The 18,883-nt window shown below is 39.1% G+C and overlaps 2 protein-coding genes across 2 annotated transcripts in view; both read left to right on the forward strand.

The window, feature by feature from the left end:
• LOC124153493 overlaps positions 1-3,977 on the forward strand; it is a 30,872-nt gene extending 26,895 nt beyond the window's left edge. Inside the window, exon 5 of the mRNA XM_046526694.1 lies at positions 956-3,977. Within this exon, the coding sequence (XP_046382650.1) occupies positions 956-1,494 (539 nt within the window). The 3' untranslated portion in view covers positions 1,495-3,977. The remainder of the gene's footprint in view (positions 1-955) is intronic.
• Positions 3,978-11,282: 7,305 nt separating this feature from the next.
• On the forward strand, positions 11,283-12,170 carry LOC124173983 (craniofacial development protein 2-like). The gene has a single exon (XM_046553147.1). It carries the CDS (start codon positions 11,283-11,285, stop codon positions 12,168-12,170), a length of 888 nt encoding a protein of 295 aa, XP_046409103.1.
• The last annotated feature ends 6,713 nt before the right edge of the window (positions 12,171-18,883 follow it).

Here is an 18,883-nt window from a genome sequence, read left to right on the forward strand (position 1 = left end):
ATATTTATATTTTCCTGTGCAAGTGTTGATGTCAGGTATCAAATCCTTTTCAATTTCTCCTTAAGTTAAAGCTGTATGTATGTATTTATTTTCTTTCTCAACATATGTATAATATATAAAGCTGAAAACTGTCAAAATCAAAGAAGAGACTTCTGGGCCAAAGGCAGGGTTGGGCAAAATACAAGCCAAGGAGTATTTGAATTACAAAGTACAGCTCCTAATGTATTTGATGTAAAAATACCACCTCAAATGCATTTGAAATGTAAAATACAAGATTCCTTTAACTTGGGTATTTGAAAAACAAACCACAAAATAGTAATTTAAAGATTTACCTTTTAAAATACAAAATACATTTGTATGGAAACTATGAGATCTTAAAAAACATAACCTGCCTTGGCACCTTATCGATAGTTGCTGTAAACATGAAGTAAACGATGCTACAGAAGTGTTATCAGAGCTACTTCAAAAGTATTTTACAAATGTATTTTTTATTTAATAATGAGAAGATACCAAAAACCTGTATTTGAAGTACAAAATACGAGATACATTCAAGTTGTGCATTTGAAATTCCAAGTACATACAAATTACAAATGTATTTCAAGTACGTATTTTATAATACATACTTTTATTTGAAATACTACCCAGCCCTGGCTGAAGGTACTATGGAGCGCTGGTATGATGTGGGATCTATTTGCAATAACTTTGGCATAACTGGATAGGCTGTGTGTTCTACTTTTTGAAGTCTTATAAATTTATATGTAATTCTTCATGCTGGAAGTGATCTTGGCAATGTCTTCAGGCTTGTTTCTGCGATTCTGCTCACATATACCATTCGATATGATTGTATGGTATTCTTTATTTTCACTAAGTCATTGTTGTTTAAATTACATTTAATAAAATAAATATCTTCCCCAATCTTGTTATTAAAATGTACCTGTGTTATATTTGATTTCAGAGTCGAATAGGAAAAGGGGGGTAATTTTACGGTGCGAAGAAATGTTGCGAAACATTTTATCTAATGACCCTAAGATGGAGCAATTTAAAATAACTCCGTGCGAAAACCTGCAGCATTTTTCAGTTAGAGTAGATCCGAAATCAACTTTCGATTCAAGAACTCGAACAGCAGCCAGGGCTGCCAAATGGGCCATGAAGAAGAAGCGATATCAGTCTCCATTACTAAGGAAAGAGACAAACCCTTGGCTGAAGTTTGCACCATGGCTGCCGGGTGAAGCAGAGGTTGGCATTGAACACGAGGGCTATGAAATATCTGGTCAATCAAGGGTACAAGTTCAAAAGTCCATGTCTTCTCCAGTTCAGGAAAGAATGTGTGCAAGCTGTGTAAATAAACGGGAGTCCATGGCTTCTACCTCTACTCAGACAGAAAATGTATCAACTAATGAAGTGGCGGTACAGGTAGAAGAAGACTGGAATCATTACTATCCTAACAGTAACTATAAAAACAATAATAGTTCATATTCTGCATGGTATAGATGATAAAGATGATATATTTTTATTTTTGATGTTATGGGAATGAATGTTTCACCATAGCTATATGGATAAAATGTTTATGCTAAGAGGTAAATTTTTTTGTTAGTTGATTTCCAGAATGTTTATTTTGTTGCTCTGTAAAATATGTTTTAGCGGTGCAGAGTAAGAACTGTAGTATGTAGCGGTAGTGTATTGCATTTATTCCTTTTGCCGGAAAGCTTCATTATTTGACTTTTCAGATACAGTCATTATGCTTTCTAAAAATTGCCTTGCAAGGCTATGAGTCCTTTCGTCATATATACATGTAGTGTCTATTTCAGTTTGAATTATTGTTATATTTTAGGGCAATTATTACTTTGCTTCTGAAATTTAATGACACAAAATTGCTAGCATTGTAAGCCAGAGATTGTAAATTGCAGTGTACTATATGTATGAGATATTAAGGGGCAATTTTTCATCTTACCCATATAAACGTCGCACATATACACGGAAGGAATTGCTAGTCGAAAAACTATGTCTTTCATTGACTTGTTGTTATTGTAACTTATAGTGTTATCAGCATAAATTTTCAAGCTGTTGTGGGTTTGTAAGTTGACGTAATTGCACATGGGTGTTATCTTTTTTTCCCTATGGGTTTTAATGGGACGATGTATGAAATCATCATTACTTTTTTGAATGCATTAAGCCTACCAAGCATCTGATTTTCTGTTGCTTATGTGGAAAACATATAATTTGTATTTCAAGTGATCTAGGAAGTGCTCGTTCAGGCCTCAACTTAGTCTCTTAATTTGCCAAGTATAAATAATATTACCACATAGTGTTTTAGTGACTTGAAGGTGCACCGTATCATGCTTTATATTTGTGAAAAAGAAAGTGTATTTAAATATCAGGTAAAATGGTTGATTAGTTATGACGGGTTATTCTTTTTTTCCTCATAATTTCAAGGATCATTTTGTCAGCCTTTATAAAAATTAATTTCCTAGTACAAAATCTGAATTAATATGCAATCGCATTTTGGGTACCCTAAAATGAACAGATGTCAGTATGCATGTAGAATATGTAGGTGATACAGTATAATAGCTCTCTTTTATTCACATTCAGATGAAATTTAAAATGTTATCTTTCTTCACATTAAGGATGTGATATTTTGGGAGCTTTGGGAAGATGTGATAATGTGGCAGTGTGGTATATTTTTGTTATTCCTTCAAATTAGCCTGACACCTGAAACAAACTAACTAGGTTATTCTCAATTATTTTGACTCATTACAAATTGTCTGTTTTATTGAAATCTTTGATTGCTCTTCATAATTTCTGTTAATTAGTAATCTACAATCTTTTATTGTTCCTATCACATATTGGAGTACAACACTTTGAATTGTAGTAAAAAAAATATTAATTGAATTTTAAGGGCGTTTAGGGTGCTTTTATAATTTGATTAAGTTCACAGGAAAGTGTCCAGGATGAATTCTGTCTGTTGATTAAAAAGGATTAACTGTCTCCAATTGACAGAGACCTTACAGAGTTATGCTGAAAGTAATCTAATGATTTAATTGCAAAATTTTTGTAATTTGCCATTGGAAAACATATGTCATACTAGAAGTTAGAGTTTGTAGCCTTAAGAAGTTGTCTGATAATTTCTCATGTCTATCTTTAACAAAGTTATTTTTTTGTAAATAAAATTTGGAAACCTCTTAAGATTGAGGTCTTAAGTTTGCAATGATAAGTGTTGAGTTTGAACGGATGTACATTTGAGTTGTAAAAATTATAAAAAAATGAATCGATTTATACTACCATTGTTCTATAATTGTCGAGGAATATTGGAAATACCTCTTTGCTACCGTATGTAGTTCAACCTTTCTAGTGATCACAGGATAAGAGGAAGAAAGTGGCTGAAATGGAAAGTGAGTGCATATGTGCTTTTTTTTAAGTGGATGTGATTAAAAGTGAAGTTTATGTGTGCTGAGGTGAGGTGTAATTTGAGGGCATGTGATGTGATTGATGCAGTGAAGCATGATATTCAGAATCCTTCTGGTGGAAGCAGTTTGTCAGACATTTCCATGAACAGCCGAGAGAGTTAAAGTGGGACAGCGTGTAGTTTTTTTGTTTATTGTGCCAGTATAACCTTTGGATATACTTGTCTTAATGTTTTGTGCGTACCTGAAATGTTTAGACGCTATAGAAAGTATGGAATAGTGGAAGTGATATTGTAGTCAATTGAAAACAATCAACTTTTCAGTTACTGTGTCTATTCTTCAGCCAAGTGTTGAAAAGAGTTATCATTTTTATATGTGCTGGAGATAATTTTTGTTTTGAAATTGAGTTGGAAACCATGATCTGTGCTAGATTTTTCACCCAGCAGGGCTGAAATGGGAAAATAGAAAATTCAAGTGTCATCAATTTGAGAAAATGCCCACTATTATGTTGGCCATCAGAATTCTGTATTATATCATCTCACAATTATTGAAAAGTATATAACTTTGGTAGTCTCATCTGACATTTTATTTTTGTTTTTCATAGCCTTTCCTTGTGATGATAGATGCTGTTTGGTTGAGTACATATACTTTTGGGGACCTAAACTAAATTTATTAGCCCCAGGGCAAAACTTTGTGGTACAGCTTGAATTCAAAACAATACTTTTTTGTCTGTAGAGATTAACCTCTTCACCGTGATGGAGTTTTAAGTCTTGTTCATAATGTGTTGAATAACCTAGGAGCATATGATGGAGATACATACTTGTCATTTAAGTAGAGGAATAGGTTATCCATGATGACTCCAACTCTCATAGTTTTGTTCAATGAATATATTTTTACTCTTTTCCAGTGGTATTTTCCATCAAAAAATCCATTTTAATTTCCCTCATGAGTGATTAAATTAAATTTCATCGTTTATTTCTCTTCAGAATCTGCTTGCTTAATGGCATCGAAAAAGTAATTTTCTAATGATTCACTGAGGGCTTTTTGAAACTGATTGAATACTAATATTTTAATGATATACCATTCATGGTAGATAAATCAAAGTTTGGGCTCTCACAAAAATTGTTGTGGGTGTCCTTGTCATAATAGGTGGTAGGTAGAGCTCATACCGGTCAGGAGAGTAATGAAAATGCGAGGGAAATTAGGTTATGGTCAGTGTAAAACCCTAGAGGCTTAACAAAAAGATGAAAATCATAGGTGAACGCATGGAGTGTTGCTGTGTTTTCAGTGGTGAAGTGGGCATTTTGCTACGGTCCTGGCTGGGTGGCACAGGGTAGCACTGACTTTTTGGTACTTTACTTTATTTCTGCTACTACTACTTCTACATGACCCTATGTCACAATATTCGTTACAGCATTTTTCCATGATATCCCTAATGTGCCATTGCTGTGTAGCTGATAAAATATAGGGAAATTAAAAAAAAATCGTAATGGATATCAGGGAAAATGAAAATGGAAAGCTGGTATGGACTCTTGTAGAGTTTAAAATGTGCAACTTGAACAGGCATTGCTTATCCCAGAGTAAATAGCAAAAATGGCAGTGAAATCATTCTTTTTTGTTGGTGAACAAACCCTGATCTTTTTGCAAACAATGCACTTCAATGGTGGAGTTACCAAAGGAAATTCGTCTCACTGTGAATCTTTTTGGGTGTTATTTGTTATTGCTGTTCATTTGGATTTATTCAGGGAGAAATTTTGCAAAAACACATATACGAAGTATATGAAGCCCTCACCTCATTATACTCTGAGGTTGCTTATTCCTAACTTTGCTTTATTTTTGAAGGACTTATTTTATTTCTAGTGTCCCTCATTCTGTTGTATATTTTATTTATAATTTCTTTTTTTGAAGTAATACACTTCAGGTTTTTAACTTCTTTATGATGTGATATGATTCATTTGTCCTTGGATTTTATGTAGTAAAATGTAATACGAGTCAAATATAGCACAAACATGCAAAAATCAGCTTATTTTGTCGCAAGAACACTCATCAAAAAAACTCGTTAATACTGTACATATTAACTTTTATCCAACAGAAAAAGTTTCAGCTTATCTTTAAATGTTGCTCATGAGGGAGTATTTTTAATGCTCAGAGGGAAAGGTTAATCACTTCGTGTCCATATGGAAGGGGCTCTTGTTGTACATTGTAGTCAAGTTTATTGAGCTAAATGTATTAAATATGTCTTATGTAGTGGTATGCCCTATCTCGACAAAGGAAGGTCCATATTTAACTATGGCTTCCAATGGTCTGTGTACTGGGGCCGTATTCTGTATAACGTCGGTACCGCACCGGTCGGTTTGGAGTTACAGAATACGGCCCCTGAAAGCCCAAGGGGAACAGCCTGGAAAGTATAGTGATATTGTGTTAGATTCCTTGATGGCAAGTTAGATTTTAAATTGGATGTGAGGTACCTCAAATGTTTCAGCAGATGTGTGAAATGGGACTCAAGAGAGAGGACCTTTGCTGCCATATGAAAACAACTCATCATATGTACATCATACAGTTTCCGTCATTAATGTGGATGTGACATTCATCGCTCCAATGTGCTATAAGGGCATCTCTTAGTCATAGTAATACCATCTTAACTGAATATGCTGTGGCAATACAATCATACTACAAATAGGCAGTAAGAGAAATTTCTCAATGTAGTCTATGGTTGAGAGAAGAGTTTTCAATTTCAAGTTCATGAAGGCTATCGGTTGCTTTTGATGGGGTCCTTGCTGGAAAAACTGTTCAGATTAATTATTTTACTCAGTGAAGTGATAGTGATATAATATTCCTATTCCTAACAGCTGTTATGAAGTTAAAGAGTCATTTATTGAGATAGCAGTGAATTATATTTGAATTTTATGATCTTTAAAAAATAGACTTAGGTTTTTATTTGGTGTATTTTTATGATCTTTTGGAGAGTTATAACTACATCTGTGTAAAGTCCTGGTGAAATCATAGAATTAATTCTTCATCCAATGGGGTAGGAAACTTCTTTTTGCCATTGCTTGTGTGTTCAGTGCCCTGGGAGGTAAAAGGCAGGGGGACAAAAGCTCATCCCATGAAATCATTGGAAATGTGGTAATATAAACATGGATTTCTATTTAAAATTGACATTGCATAATTTTCAGGAACCACAAAAATGAGTGAACCTTCCCCCAAAAGGAAACACTGATGTCCATAGTTCAGTTAAGAGTTAGGTAACCATTAAGGTTCACAAGCTTAGTTAAAGTATTTTTATATTGTATTTCGTGCAATGGTTTTGCAATGATCCTTTTAACGTAGCAGTTTGGAAGTGAGACTGTGGAAGACATACTTACGCCTCATCAACTGTTGGTCTATCTTTCATGGCTCTCCATTGTGTCTCTTCAAATTTATTTTATAATACTACTTTATTATATAATACTACTATTTTGATTTCTTTGTACAGTCAGATCTAGATTTAATGTTTTTGCAGTAAATGATTTTCTGCATTGTATTATGAGATATTTATTCCAAGTGCTTATTTTTTGGGGTGCCGATTCATTCTATATCCGAGATATGTAAAAATTATCCTTATTAAGTGTTTCTGCATTCTGCGTTTGTCCGCATTTAGATCATTAAAATTATTCCCCTGCAAGATGTTTTTGACTGATTTAATGTTTTATATTATGGTTGATTCAAATGATTATCGAATTCTTTGAATTTCTGCTCAAAAATGAGAAAATTCTCATGAAATTATAGGAAGAGTCAATTGAATCTATCAGGAAATGCTACTTCATCAGCATTCTTCGGCAAATGTAGCACGGGGACCTTCAACTCGCAAGCCGGGTTATTTGTCTTCACGTAATGTTTTGCTCCCCTTCTTATCCAAACGCTTTTATTTGTATCAGATTCGATCTAATGGAGTTACGTCATCCCTTAATGACCATAATGACCTTATCTTTCACTTCTTGAACTTGACTTCAATGATTATGTGACGACTGATGACACGAGTTATTCTCCCAGGGCCACTACTATGATGGTTTTCTGGGAATGTTTTTCATTCATGGTTTATGTACCTTTTAACTTTCAACTCTACTCTCTATGGGAAGTTCATAGTTCAATATTTATCCAGTCCACTACTTTCCCTTTGAATGAGGATGTGCAATGTTATTTGTGCAGTTCACCCAAGGATTCTTTCTATAATCCATTTCAAGGTTAGTTTCGATGGATGAACCGTAAAAAACCTTATGTAGTGTTTCCCCTGACATGATGGTGGGTGAAAGCATTCTTTCTTTATGGAAGAACATCAAATTACATCGTATTTAGATATCCTGGAGCTCATTCATATTCCGCAGGTAAACTACTCCCCCATTTGGATCTCTGGGTGGGGACTACTCTAGTGTGTACATCAGTCAAAGGTGATAAGGATAGGAACATGGAACTTTAGATTGCTTAGAACCTGCAGTAGGCTAGAGAACTTGAAAGTGGAGTTGCAAAGAATGAACCTCGACATATAGATAGCCCTAATAGTATGTACTAGATGAGCGGATTTGATTTGGTGGGTGATTGTTGAGCGTTTGTGCGGTGGTGTCGAAATCTCAATGAAAGAGGAGAAAGGCTACTTCAATTCTGCACTGAACACAGGCTAGTGGTTGCCAATATTTTATTGCTGTTGCTATTGAGCCTCCTTCAATTTCTCAAACTGCCTTATGTTTTTCACGGCTCTCTTCAACTTTTTTAGGTGGCATTTCATCATAACTAAGTTATGGTCACTGTCGATATCTGCCCCCTGGTAGCTTTCGCAGTCTTTCACCTGGTTCCTGAATCTTTGTTTCCCTAGAATGTAGTCGATTTGGTATCTTCTAAGGTCTCCTGGTATCTTCCACATGTATCTTCTTTGCAGAGGATTTTTGAATAAAGTATTAGCAACCACTAGCCTGTGTTCAGTGCAGAATTGAAGTAGCCTTTCTCTTTCATTTCGATTTCGACACCTCCACCGCATAAATGCTCAACAATCACCCACCAAATCAAATCCGCTCATCTAGTACATACTATTAGGGCTATCTATATGTCGAGGTTCATTCTTTGCAACTCCACTTTCAAGTTCTCTAGCCTACCGCAGGTTCTAAGCGATCTAAAGTTCCATGTTCCTATCCTTATCACCATTGACTGATGTACACACTAAAGTAGTCCCCACCCAGAGATCCAAATGGGGGACTAGTTTACCTGCGGAATATGAATGAGCTCCAGGATATCTAAATACGATGTAATTTGATGTTCTTCCATAGAGAAAGAATGCTCTCACCCACCATCATGTCAGGAGAAACACTTCATAAGGTTTTTTACGGTTCATCCATTCCTAAGAGGAAAAGAGCAGAGAACTGCAAAGATTTTAGGGCCATAAGCCTGACCACCCATTTGTTGAAGATACTGAAAAGGATCATCTATAGAAGAATAGAATGAAGAGCAGAAGAGTATCTGGATGAGGACCAATTTGGATTCAGAAAAAAACAGAGGCTCAAGGGAAGCAATATTGAATCTTAGGCAGCTCATAGAGAGAATGGAAAAGAACAAACCAACGTTCGCTGCATTTGTGGACTTCGATAAGGTATTTGACAATGTGGAAAGGAACACAATGCCTGGAATCTTAAAAGAAATTGGAGTCCTGTACAATGGCAGATGAATCATCCACAGTTTACACAAACAAGGTAGCAGTGATAAAATAAGTTGTGAAGAAGCAAGAATTAAGAAAGGAGTGAGACAAGGCTGAGATTTCTCACCTGTAATTTTCAACATTTACATCGAGAAAGCAGTTAATGAAATCAAAGAAAATGCTTCAGGAGTGAATATCCATTGAGAAAAAATTAGCATGCTAAGATTTGCCAATAACTGCTGTCCTAGCAGAAACAGAAGGATTTGAAAAATGTTCTGGTTAACATGGGTAATGTAATGGGTAAATATCAACTGAAAATAAATGCAAAGAAAACCAAGATATTAGTATGCAGCAGAAGAGAAGAAGGCAAGACTAACATTCAAATAGGAAGCAAACACTGGTTGAGGTGGATGAATTCTGTTATTCGGGAAGCAGGAAAGAAATTGTTAGCAGAATAGCCCAAGCAAAGAGAGCATTCCACCAAAAGAGAGACCTGCTTACAGTGTTAAACTTAAATATGAAAGTAAGGAAACAATTTATAACAACCTACACTTGGAGTATGCTCCTATATGAAAGTAAGGCATGGACAATGACAGCAGCGGAGGAAGCAAGGATAGAGGCCTTCAAAATGTGGTGCTACAGAAGAATGATGAGGGTCAAATGAATTCACTGAGTTAGTAATGAGGAAGTCCTAAGGAGAGTAGTGGAGAAGAGAAGCCTCATGAAAATCTTAATAAGTAGACAGAACAATCATACAGGCCACATCTTGAGACATGATGATCTGTTGAAGACAGTCATTGAGGGACAAGTGGAAGGCAAGAACTGAAAAGGAAGACTTCGAACAAAATATATGGAACAGGTAAAGAAGGATGTGAAAGAGAAGAAATATGTGGGTCTGAAAAGATTAGCTGATAGGAGAATTGAGTGGAGAGCTGTGTCAAACCAATTTTAGGATTGTTGATCAGTGATGATGATAATGATAATGGAAATCATGCGACGACATGCGGATGTCTATCATTGATGTCGATTCAAAGAAATGCCATTATTTTATGTCAAAAGAGAATGACAATCAGTGTTTTGATGAGTGTATCACAGCCCATGACTCTAAATAAAATCGCTCAAGCTAGAAAGAAATCACTGCATAATCACGGTAAAATTGATGAGCATGGAAAAATACGAAAACCGAGCAGGTATTCTTTTGTGGTTGACTTCAGCATCGTAACCTTGACGAAATTGTCTATGCGCCTGGTATGCAACTTCTCCCGGCTCCATTTGACCTGCATGTGGCTGTGGATGTATGAAAATAAATCTGGTGTTACCATCAAGTTGTATCGCCATCGACTTGTATGCATACTCAAAATAAGATTCTCCTATTTTGGATGATCTCAGAATCCAAAATGAGCACTTGGGGCTCATTTGGCCCTCATATCACTGAGGTGACAGAATACATTAAGTTGGCAAAATTCCCGAAAACCTTCTGTTAAATTGATATTCTGTAATTTAGAATTACAGATTAAGGATCTTCAACTGTCTCTTTATTTCACTCGTCTATGAAGATGCAATGACAAGGATTTTTTGAGGAATTATATACATTGATATTATTGTAGACTTGCTATTGTCAGCTAATGACACTTTTATGAGATGAGTTTTTTAAAGTCATCAAGATCACTGAAAAATGTGTAAAAATGAAATCAAGTCCATAGAAATATTCCACGTGGGAATGCTTTCAAGTTAATGTGTATTATAATTTTCTTAAAATATAATCTGCTCAATGCTTTACTTCCCATTTTCTTTACCTCTGTCTTGAAAAGTGTTATCCAACCCTTGTAGTGGGAAGAGAACATTTAATCAATGAATTATTTGCTGCATGTGACATCAGTGGCGTGGCGAAGGGGTGGGGTTCAGAATTTTTCCCATAATATAAAAACACAAAAAAAAAGGGCTGGCAAAGTCCTATCATCACCTCCCGGTGCTGGCTGGATATCCAACCAACGGTGAAGGTCTTCGACGTCAGATGGAGCAACGCGTCGGTCGAAGTATTCTCGGTCGCATAAATATGCAATGTCGAATCAAACTTTGGATTCTAAGGCTAGGGCATCCCCCGCAAGCGACGCACATCGTCCTCGCCCAAACGGCGTGAGAAATATGCGAAGGCTAATGAATGGAGCGGGCTAAAGAAGCGAGTCCAAATTCGACTAGCTACTATCAACATTGGCACAATGACTGGAAGAAGTCGAGAACTGGCATCCGCCCTGAAGACACGCCCCGTCGACATAGCATGCGTCCAAGAAACGAAATGGAAAGGAGCCAAAGCCAAGGAGATCGGGGAAGGATACAAGCTGTACTACGACGGCACACGGTCTAACCAAAATGGTGTCGGTATCATCGTCAAGAGTAATCTGTTTGACAACGTTGTCGAAGTCACCCGCATCTCCGAGCATATAATGTCCATCAAGATCAATGCCAGCGAGACCACCCTCAGGGTCATCAGTTGCTACGCTCCGCAACCGGGCTGCCCTGATGACATCAAGGAAGAGTTTTGGGATCAGCTGGATGACCACATTCGATCGGTGGGACCTGATGAACACCTGGTGATTGACGGCGATCTGAATGCGCACGTTGGATTCTCATGCGACGGTTATGAACATCAACATTGCGGATGCGGGTACGGAGCCCGCAACGATCATGGGATTAGAATCCTTGACTGTGCGGAAGCACACGATTTCGCCGTAGCGAATACGTCCTCTAAGAGGAGGCAATCACATCTGCTCACGTACGCCAGCGGTACACGTGCATCCCAAATTGACGACTGGAAGATACGTAGGCGAGACCATAAGCTCGTGGACGATGTAAAAGTTATACCATCCGACAACGTCGCCCCACAGCATCGTCCCCTCGTCATAGACTTGCGGCTGGACATTAGGCAACATCGACGAGGGTGCACGACCGGACCAGCCCATATCAAGTGGTGGCGATTAAACTATAACAAAAATCAACTGAAGATAGCCCTAGATCATTTGAGTGTCAATCCCGACCAGCCGGTGGCTGGCCTATGGCACAGTGTAGCGAACCAGATCCAAGAAGCCGCCTGCGAGGTACTTGGGTGAATGGAACCAGGAACACGCTTTATCGATAAGCAGGTATGGTGGTGGAATGAAGACGTGCAACGCATCATCAAAGAAAAGAAGATGGCCTTCAAGAAGTGGTGCGAGACAAACGATATTGTGGATAATGAACAATACCGCACAAAGAAATCGCCCGCAAGACGAGCAGTAGCTTAAGCAAAGACGACACACTACGACCAGCTGTACGCCGACTTAGATACACCTGGATGTGAGAATAAGATCTACCACCTTGCCAACTCCCGACATTGAACAACTCTGGATGTTGGCCAGGTCACATGCATCAAAAACGACGATCACCAGATACTATGAGACCCGCCTGCCATCCTTCGGCGCTGGATAGAACACTTCTCGGTCATCTGTAACACAGAATTTCCCCACCCACCGATTATTGGCGTGGACCCTATATCCGGACCTGTACAACACATCAGTGAAGCCGAGGTAGCCGCCGCTAGCAAGAAGATGAAGAATGGAAAGGCAGCGGGCCGTGACGACATTCCAGCGGAAGTGTGGAAGGTTCTTGGCCGCAACGGTGCTGTCATCCTTGCTGAATTATTTAACAACATCATCATTGACGGTGAAGTTCCCGGCTCCTGCTGGACCAGCAAAACTGTGCCCATCTGGAAGGGTAAAGGTGACGTCGCAGAGTGCTCCAACTACCGCCCGATCCGGCTTTTATGCCACACCATGAAAATATTCGAAAGAGTGATTGATGCTAGGTTCAGAAACATCGTTCACATCACACCCAATCAGTGTGGATTTGTAAAGGGAAGTGGCACAACAGATGCAATTCACGCAGCTAGGCTGCTCTTGGAGAGGCACCGAGAGAAGAACAAGCCAGTGCATATGTCTTTCCTTGATCTGGAGAAGGCCTTCGATCGCGTGCCACACAACCTTATCTGGCATGCCCTCAGATCTCACGACGTCCCTGAAGTCTACGTGTCATGGGTGAAGCTTCTCTACACCAATGTCACCAGCTCCGTCCGTTGCCCATCAGGAATATACCTGCCTTTCCCAATCACTGTTGGCGTCCACCAAGGATCGGCCCTTTCTCCGCTCCTCTTCATCCTGTGCATGGACACACTCACAGCCTGTCTCCAAGAATCACATCCTTAGTCGCTATTTTTTGCCGATGATGTCTTCCTTGCCAGCACCACCGGACCCGAATTGCAGCGAGCGAAGTCAACTATGGAAGGTACGACTCGACAACTATGGGTTGCAATTAAACACCAAGAAGACTGAGTACATGGGGGGTGGACCTCAAACCAATGGCACGATCAGCATCGACGGGGAGGACCTTGAGAAGGTCGAGAAGTTTAAATATTTGGGCTCTGTCATTAGCAGCAATGGAAGCACAACCGCCGACACACAAGCTTGAATTAATGCAACTTGGCTGAAATGGTGCCAAGTGACTGGAGTATTGTGCGACCGTCGAATGTCCGACCGCTTCAAGGCCAAAGTATACAAGACTGTAGTCCACCCAGTGGCCCTATATGGAACAGAATGTTGGCCAGCCACAGCAAAACAAGCACAGGCCATGCATGTCATGGAAATGAGGATGCTTCGATGGATCCTGGGCATCTCCCGCCTTGATCATGTCATGAATGAAGACATCCGGAAAAGAATGGGAGTTGCACTAATCACGGACAAGATGCGGGAGGCTTGACTGCGGTGGTATGGACATGTGGTGTGTAGCAACGAGAACTCCGTGGCGAGAACAGCAATGTGGCTGAGCCCTGAAGGACGCCGACCACGAGGACGACCTAAGATGCGCTGGCTCGACAGAATTAAGGCAGACATGAAAACCATCAACGCCACGCCAGTAGATGCCCTGGATCGAGCCAAGTGGAGAAGACTTAGCAGAGCAGCGGACCCTGCAAAAGCGTGGGACAAACGCTAGGATGAAGAAGAAGAAAAAGAATATAATAACACAATGACTTTGCTTCATCATTAAAGAAAACAAAATGTTGAAAATATAGAATAAATTATACTTCATTTATTAAAATTTACAAAAGGTTTCTTTGTCAAATGAAGTTTTTTCCATTTTAAAAAGTGTTAAAATTAAGTTTAAAACCCTCTATTATCTGCCCTATTTTAAAAAGATTTTCCCCATTGATCCTCCTGGTTTTGGATCACCCCGAACGAAATTCGTGGCTACTCCTCTGTGTAGCACCTTAAGTGACTTAAAACTATATTATTTGTTAATAAAAACCCATTCCAATCATTACGTACCCTAAAACTGGAAGAAAATGGCTGGTCCTCATTTAGTGTTTAAAATTGTGTCCCCCCCTGAAGAACGTGAAATCAGGATTCTACTGTATTTCTGTTATTAGCTGCTATGCATCATTGCTGGTTAAAGTCCTGGTTAAGTAAGAGACGATGTGATGTGGTGGCTGCAGGTCTCTTGTGGGGATGTGGTGGAAGATGACTCCAAATCAGGATGGCCTTCTGTAATGTGGGCTGATGGGAGTTCCAGAGCTGTTATGGAGTAATTGGCAAAAGAAGACGGACTGAGCGGTCGGTCAATGAGGATCTTGGGGTAGGAGCCGTGACTTTAAAAGTTGTGTGCCAAGATTTATGGTATGGTATGGTAGAATCCCTTATAATCACGCTATAATCACTTGTATCCCTTGGCAACCAATTTTTGTTTTATTTCTCCTAATAATTGACTTTACCTAACTCTGTTGAGTAAAAAAATCACTTGTACCCCTTGGCTTCTCTCCTCATATGTTAAGGGTAGATCCAGATGAGTGCAAAGTGTAGGGGATGGTCACCAATTTTTGTATGGTCTGCTTTTGACCCCTCCAATGGAAAAACAATTCATTGTTATATATTTTATCCCTTCATGATTGGATGGGCTACAAGATTCCCCTCAAATGAATGGTGAAACAAAGGCAAGCGTTAGGTGTGAATGAGAAGAGGATTTTGGTTGTGATCAGGTGTCCTTAAGTGCTTTTCCGCTCATTTCCTGTTCTCCCCCCACTCTTATATTCTATCTCCCTTTGTTTTAGCTGTTTGAAAGTTACCACTCCCATACTCAGCCCTGAGGCTAAAGTGTGGGCAAAGAAATCTGGTGATGTGTTCCTCATCCCACTCCTTCACAACCTTTCACGGGTTAGGGTATTGCTGATATCAAATAGGGCTTACCCATAGTGGAAGTGTGTTTTCCCTTTACCCCCTCCTTCTATGATCGCAAGTATTTAAGGGACTTATGTTATGCCCAGAGTTGGAATTTCTTGATTGACAGCCATCCACATGCTTATGTTGCTCGTATTTTGGAGCAGCTGTCCCAACCCATAGGAGAGGGTCATGCAAATATGGAGTGGAAGCAAGTGCACTGGAGGAAAGAAGGAAATAGTTGTGTCCCAGTACAAGTCGTAAATTCTGTGCCCACAACCCTCGTCTGCATCCCTCTAGTCGCCGAGCTGGTCAAAGAAGTGAATGATGCCACATGATGAGGAGACAATATGTCTCTGTGTCAACCTACTGTCATTGACATCATCTCAATGTGCCATCGTCAACATCATTACCACCATTGATGTTGTAAGTATCATCACCAACTTCAAGTCACCCCAAGAAACAGTGCCGAGTGAAGCGTCACCATTTTTGGTAATTGCCCCAGTTTCCCCTTTCCCCTAAGCTTCTCTGGGTGAATTTGTTCTCAAATGGCCCTGCCCCGAAAATAGTGCTCATGAGTTGCACTCAATAGCCCCCACCCCTTACACTACTGTTGGGGCCCACGCCCCAACACCCTGTGAGTGTTTGTGAAGAAAATTCATTTTTCTTTCAAATTTAATCACTGCGTTCCATGCCACACCCTTTAGCATCGTTGCCCCTCTCTTAATTATTTTGTTTGTTATTGTTAAATTAGGATTAGGGTTAACATTTGATTCTTTTCTTTCTATTGTTTTTTTCAAATCAATTTAGAATATGTCTTGATGTTTTTCTCCTCAATTCGTTCATATTTTGTGAAGCCGATTTTTTGTTATTCACAAATTATTTTTCTTTGTAATTTATTGTTTTGGTCCTATTTGCAAAGGTTCAAATTACTTTGTCTTTTGAAAATGAAACTATTTCATTGGGTGAGATTTTTGTGTCTTTCCTTACCACCTCACTCCACGGCCATGACAATGTGGCTTACTTTCACGATGGCTATACACTCACATGTCATATTTGACGATATATTTCATTTATAGCCTGGCCCTGAAGAACTCAAGTTCATTGCTGGCCATAGCAATTACCTGCCAACCCTTTTCCCTCTCCCTATGGCACGTCACTTCTGAGACAAAGGACCTGTTCATTCACTTATCCTTTTCCCCACCCTCCTTTTTTTCTCCAAAATAGTTTTCACATAGTGAAAAAAATGCAATTTGTATAAAAAATTCGATCTGTGTAAAAATGCCTGTACATTTTTCATGCATTGTAAGTGAAAGATTCTGGAACCAAAAGTGTTGAGTCAAAATATCATAATTTTCTCTCATAACAATTGGACAGAGTTGCCCATGGCAGTGTTCTCCTTGTGGCCATTTCCCCCCACTCCTGCCTTTAAAAACACTGAGAAGCCTTCCAGGTATCCCTCATCACGTGTCTTTGGTGAAGGGCCATTGTTCTGTTCTAAGCCTCACTCCTCCTCTGGGCAATCTTGCTATTGGGGTTTCATATTCACACTCTAAATGCGTTTAATGTTCACTCATGATATGCTTTAGAATCATCATGACAATACAAGGTGGATAATTAATAAATATTTACCATTTCAGGAGGACTGATGGTCAAGCTAAGGAAGATCACTATGGGGAAGAGTTGTTTTGGTTAATGGAATCAAATTTAATGGCTTCAGCAGTGACTACTTTAACTACTACTCACATAGAATTTGAAATTAATATGTCTTTGTCATCAGACTGAAGAATTTAGCTACACCAAACTGGACTGGATTGAGTGAGTAACATTAAGAACGTATCGCTTGTACAAAAAGGATGTCTTCTTGAACGACCTCCTATTTTGGTCTTTAGAATGAATATCTCACTTATAAAACCATTTCATTACCAATACAGCAGACTCCCGATTATCCGGCTGCGGTTTATCTGGGTTGCGGATTATCTGTGCATGATTTTCACTCTCGCTCAATTTTTTCTGCGATCTTTATAAAAAAAAATTAAATCGGATGCAAAATCATCGAATTACTGCATTAATATTAGGATACACCGGGCTTATTATTTCCGTTAGAATCCCATTCATAACACGGAAGCGATCGCGCGCTAGCTGCATTCACGGGAGCACCGTATTCCTGTTTTCCAAGCCTTGCTGTGCGCGACCGTGCTACATGATCACGAATACATGTCCCGCAGCAGTTGCAACCTGGGCAACTTGTGCGTGACGCGAGTACGTGGCGTGGTGCCTGACAGTGTAGATACCAATGTCGAGCAGTGGCTTTGAAGCATTCGTGCAAACCTTTTTTCTATATCCGTGATCTAACAGCCACCGATGTGTGGTTTTCAATACCAGACCTTACATGGAGCGTTAATAATACGAGAACAACCATTTTATCGCCGCTAAAAATATCGCGAACTGGCAAAGAAAGCTCTCATTGAGTCCGGGAAGCACTCTAAAATAACAGAATAACTGCATAAGTAAAAATATATTGTTTTTTTTAGGTAAATTATGAACATTGCAAGACATGTAAGTGAAAGTTTGGGTTATTTCTGAATATTAGTGCCGTCTCTCCCCATCATTAGCCCAGATAATCGGGAGTGTACTGTAATTAAAAATATTTATTTTTTATACCTCCTACATCAGTGTTTACCATTTGTACTCATAGTAAGGGAAAGTCAACCTTACATTCTTGTACTAATTTTTCTTAAGTACGTAATTAAAACCCATGGTGTCTGTCGATCTTTGACAAAATGATGTGCCTTCCTAGTTTTAGCCATCCAAGTTTACAGTTGCCATGGCGAAAGAAGTCCGATGACAGCTAGTACATTCGAGGAAGTGAGAGTGGCATTGTTGCTGGGTATATTTTAGGTTCATCAAGTCCCATTCCACCCTTAACCCATTGAAGCTATCATCTGACATCTTTTGCGTGGGTACTACAATATGGTGTCAGCTGCTGCTGTGACATAATATCCCATCCTATGCACTCTGCCAAATTATTCAAATGTGGTAGAATGGCAATGTTAAATGAATAAGGATGAAATGAGTAATTGACTGAGCTATGGAGCCCATTGAGTGGTGACATTGGCTTCTAAAGTTTCACTCTTGCCACCCAGTTTCCACCGAGGAGCTCCTCATGTACTCCCGTATGTCAAGGTGGCTGGCGACAACAGCACAAACCTCTTGCAGGTGCTACTTACCATTTTAGCAGTCCTCCAAAACTCAACTAAGCTTTCAAAATATATTCCCAAGAGGCTCCAAAGGTAATTGGTATTATAATACCTTGTCAATACAAACACTGTGGTCCATCACTTGGTGCTTGCGTCAATTCCACATAGTTGCATCCTTTGTAACTCTTCCGAATACTCTTCCTTGGGCCTTCCTCTTCCCTCCTTTCCTAGCACTTTCCCTCCATTAATGTTAATGACACTGCTTTGCATCTAATGGTACTATTTTTCTTCTTTCCATTTTTGTAAATCACCTCCTATCTTCCAGTTTCTCCCAGGAGACTTTTCATCCAGTCCATTGTCATCATCTTCCATCTACAGTAA

This window comes from Ischnura elegans, chromosome 2 (assembly GCF_921293095.1).
Source record: "Ischnura elegans chromosome 2, ioIscEleg1.1, whole genome shotgun sequence".
Classification (NCBI taxonomy): domain Eukaryota; kingdom Metazoa; phylum Arthropoda; class Insecta; order Odonata; family Coenagrionidae; genus Ischnura; species Ischnura elegans.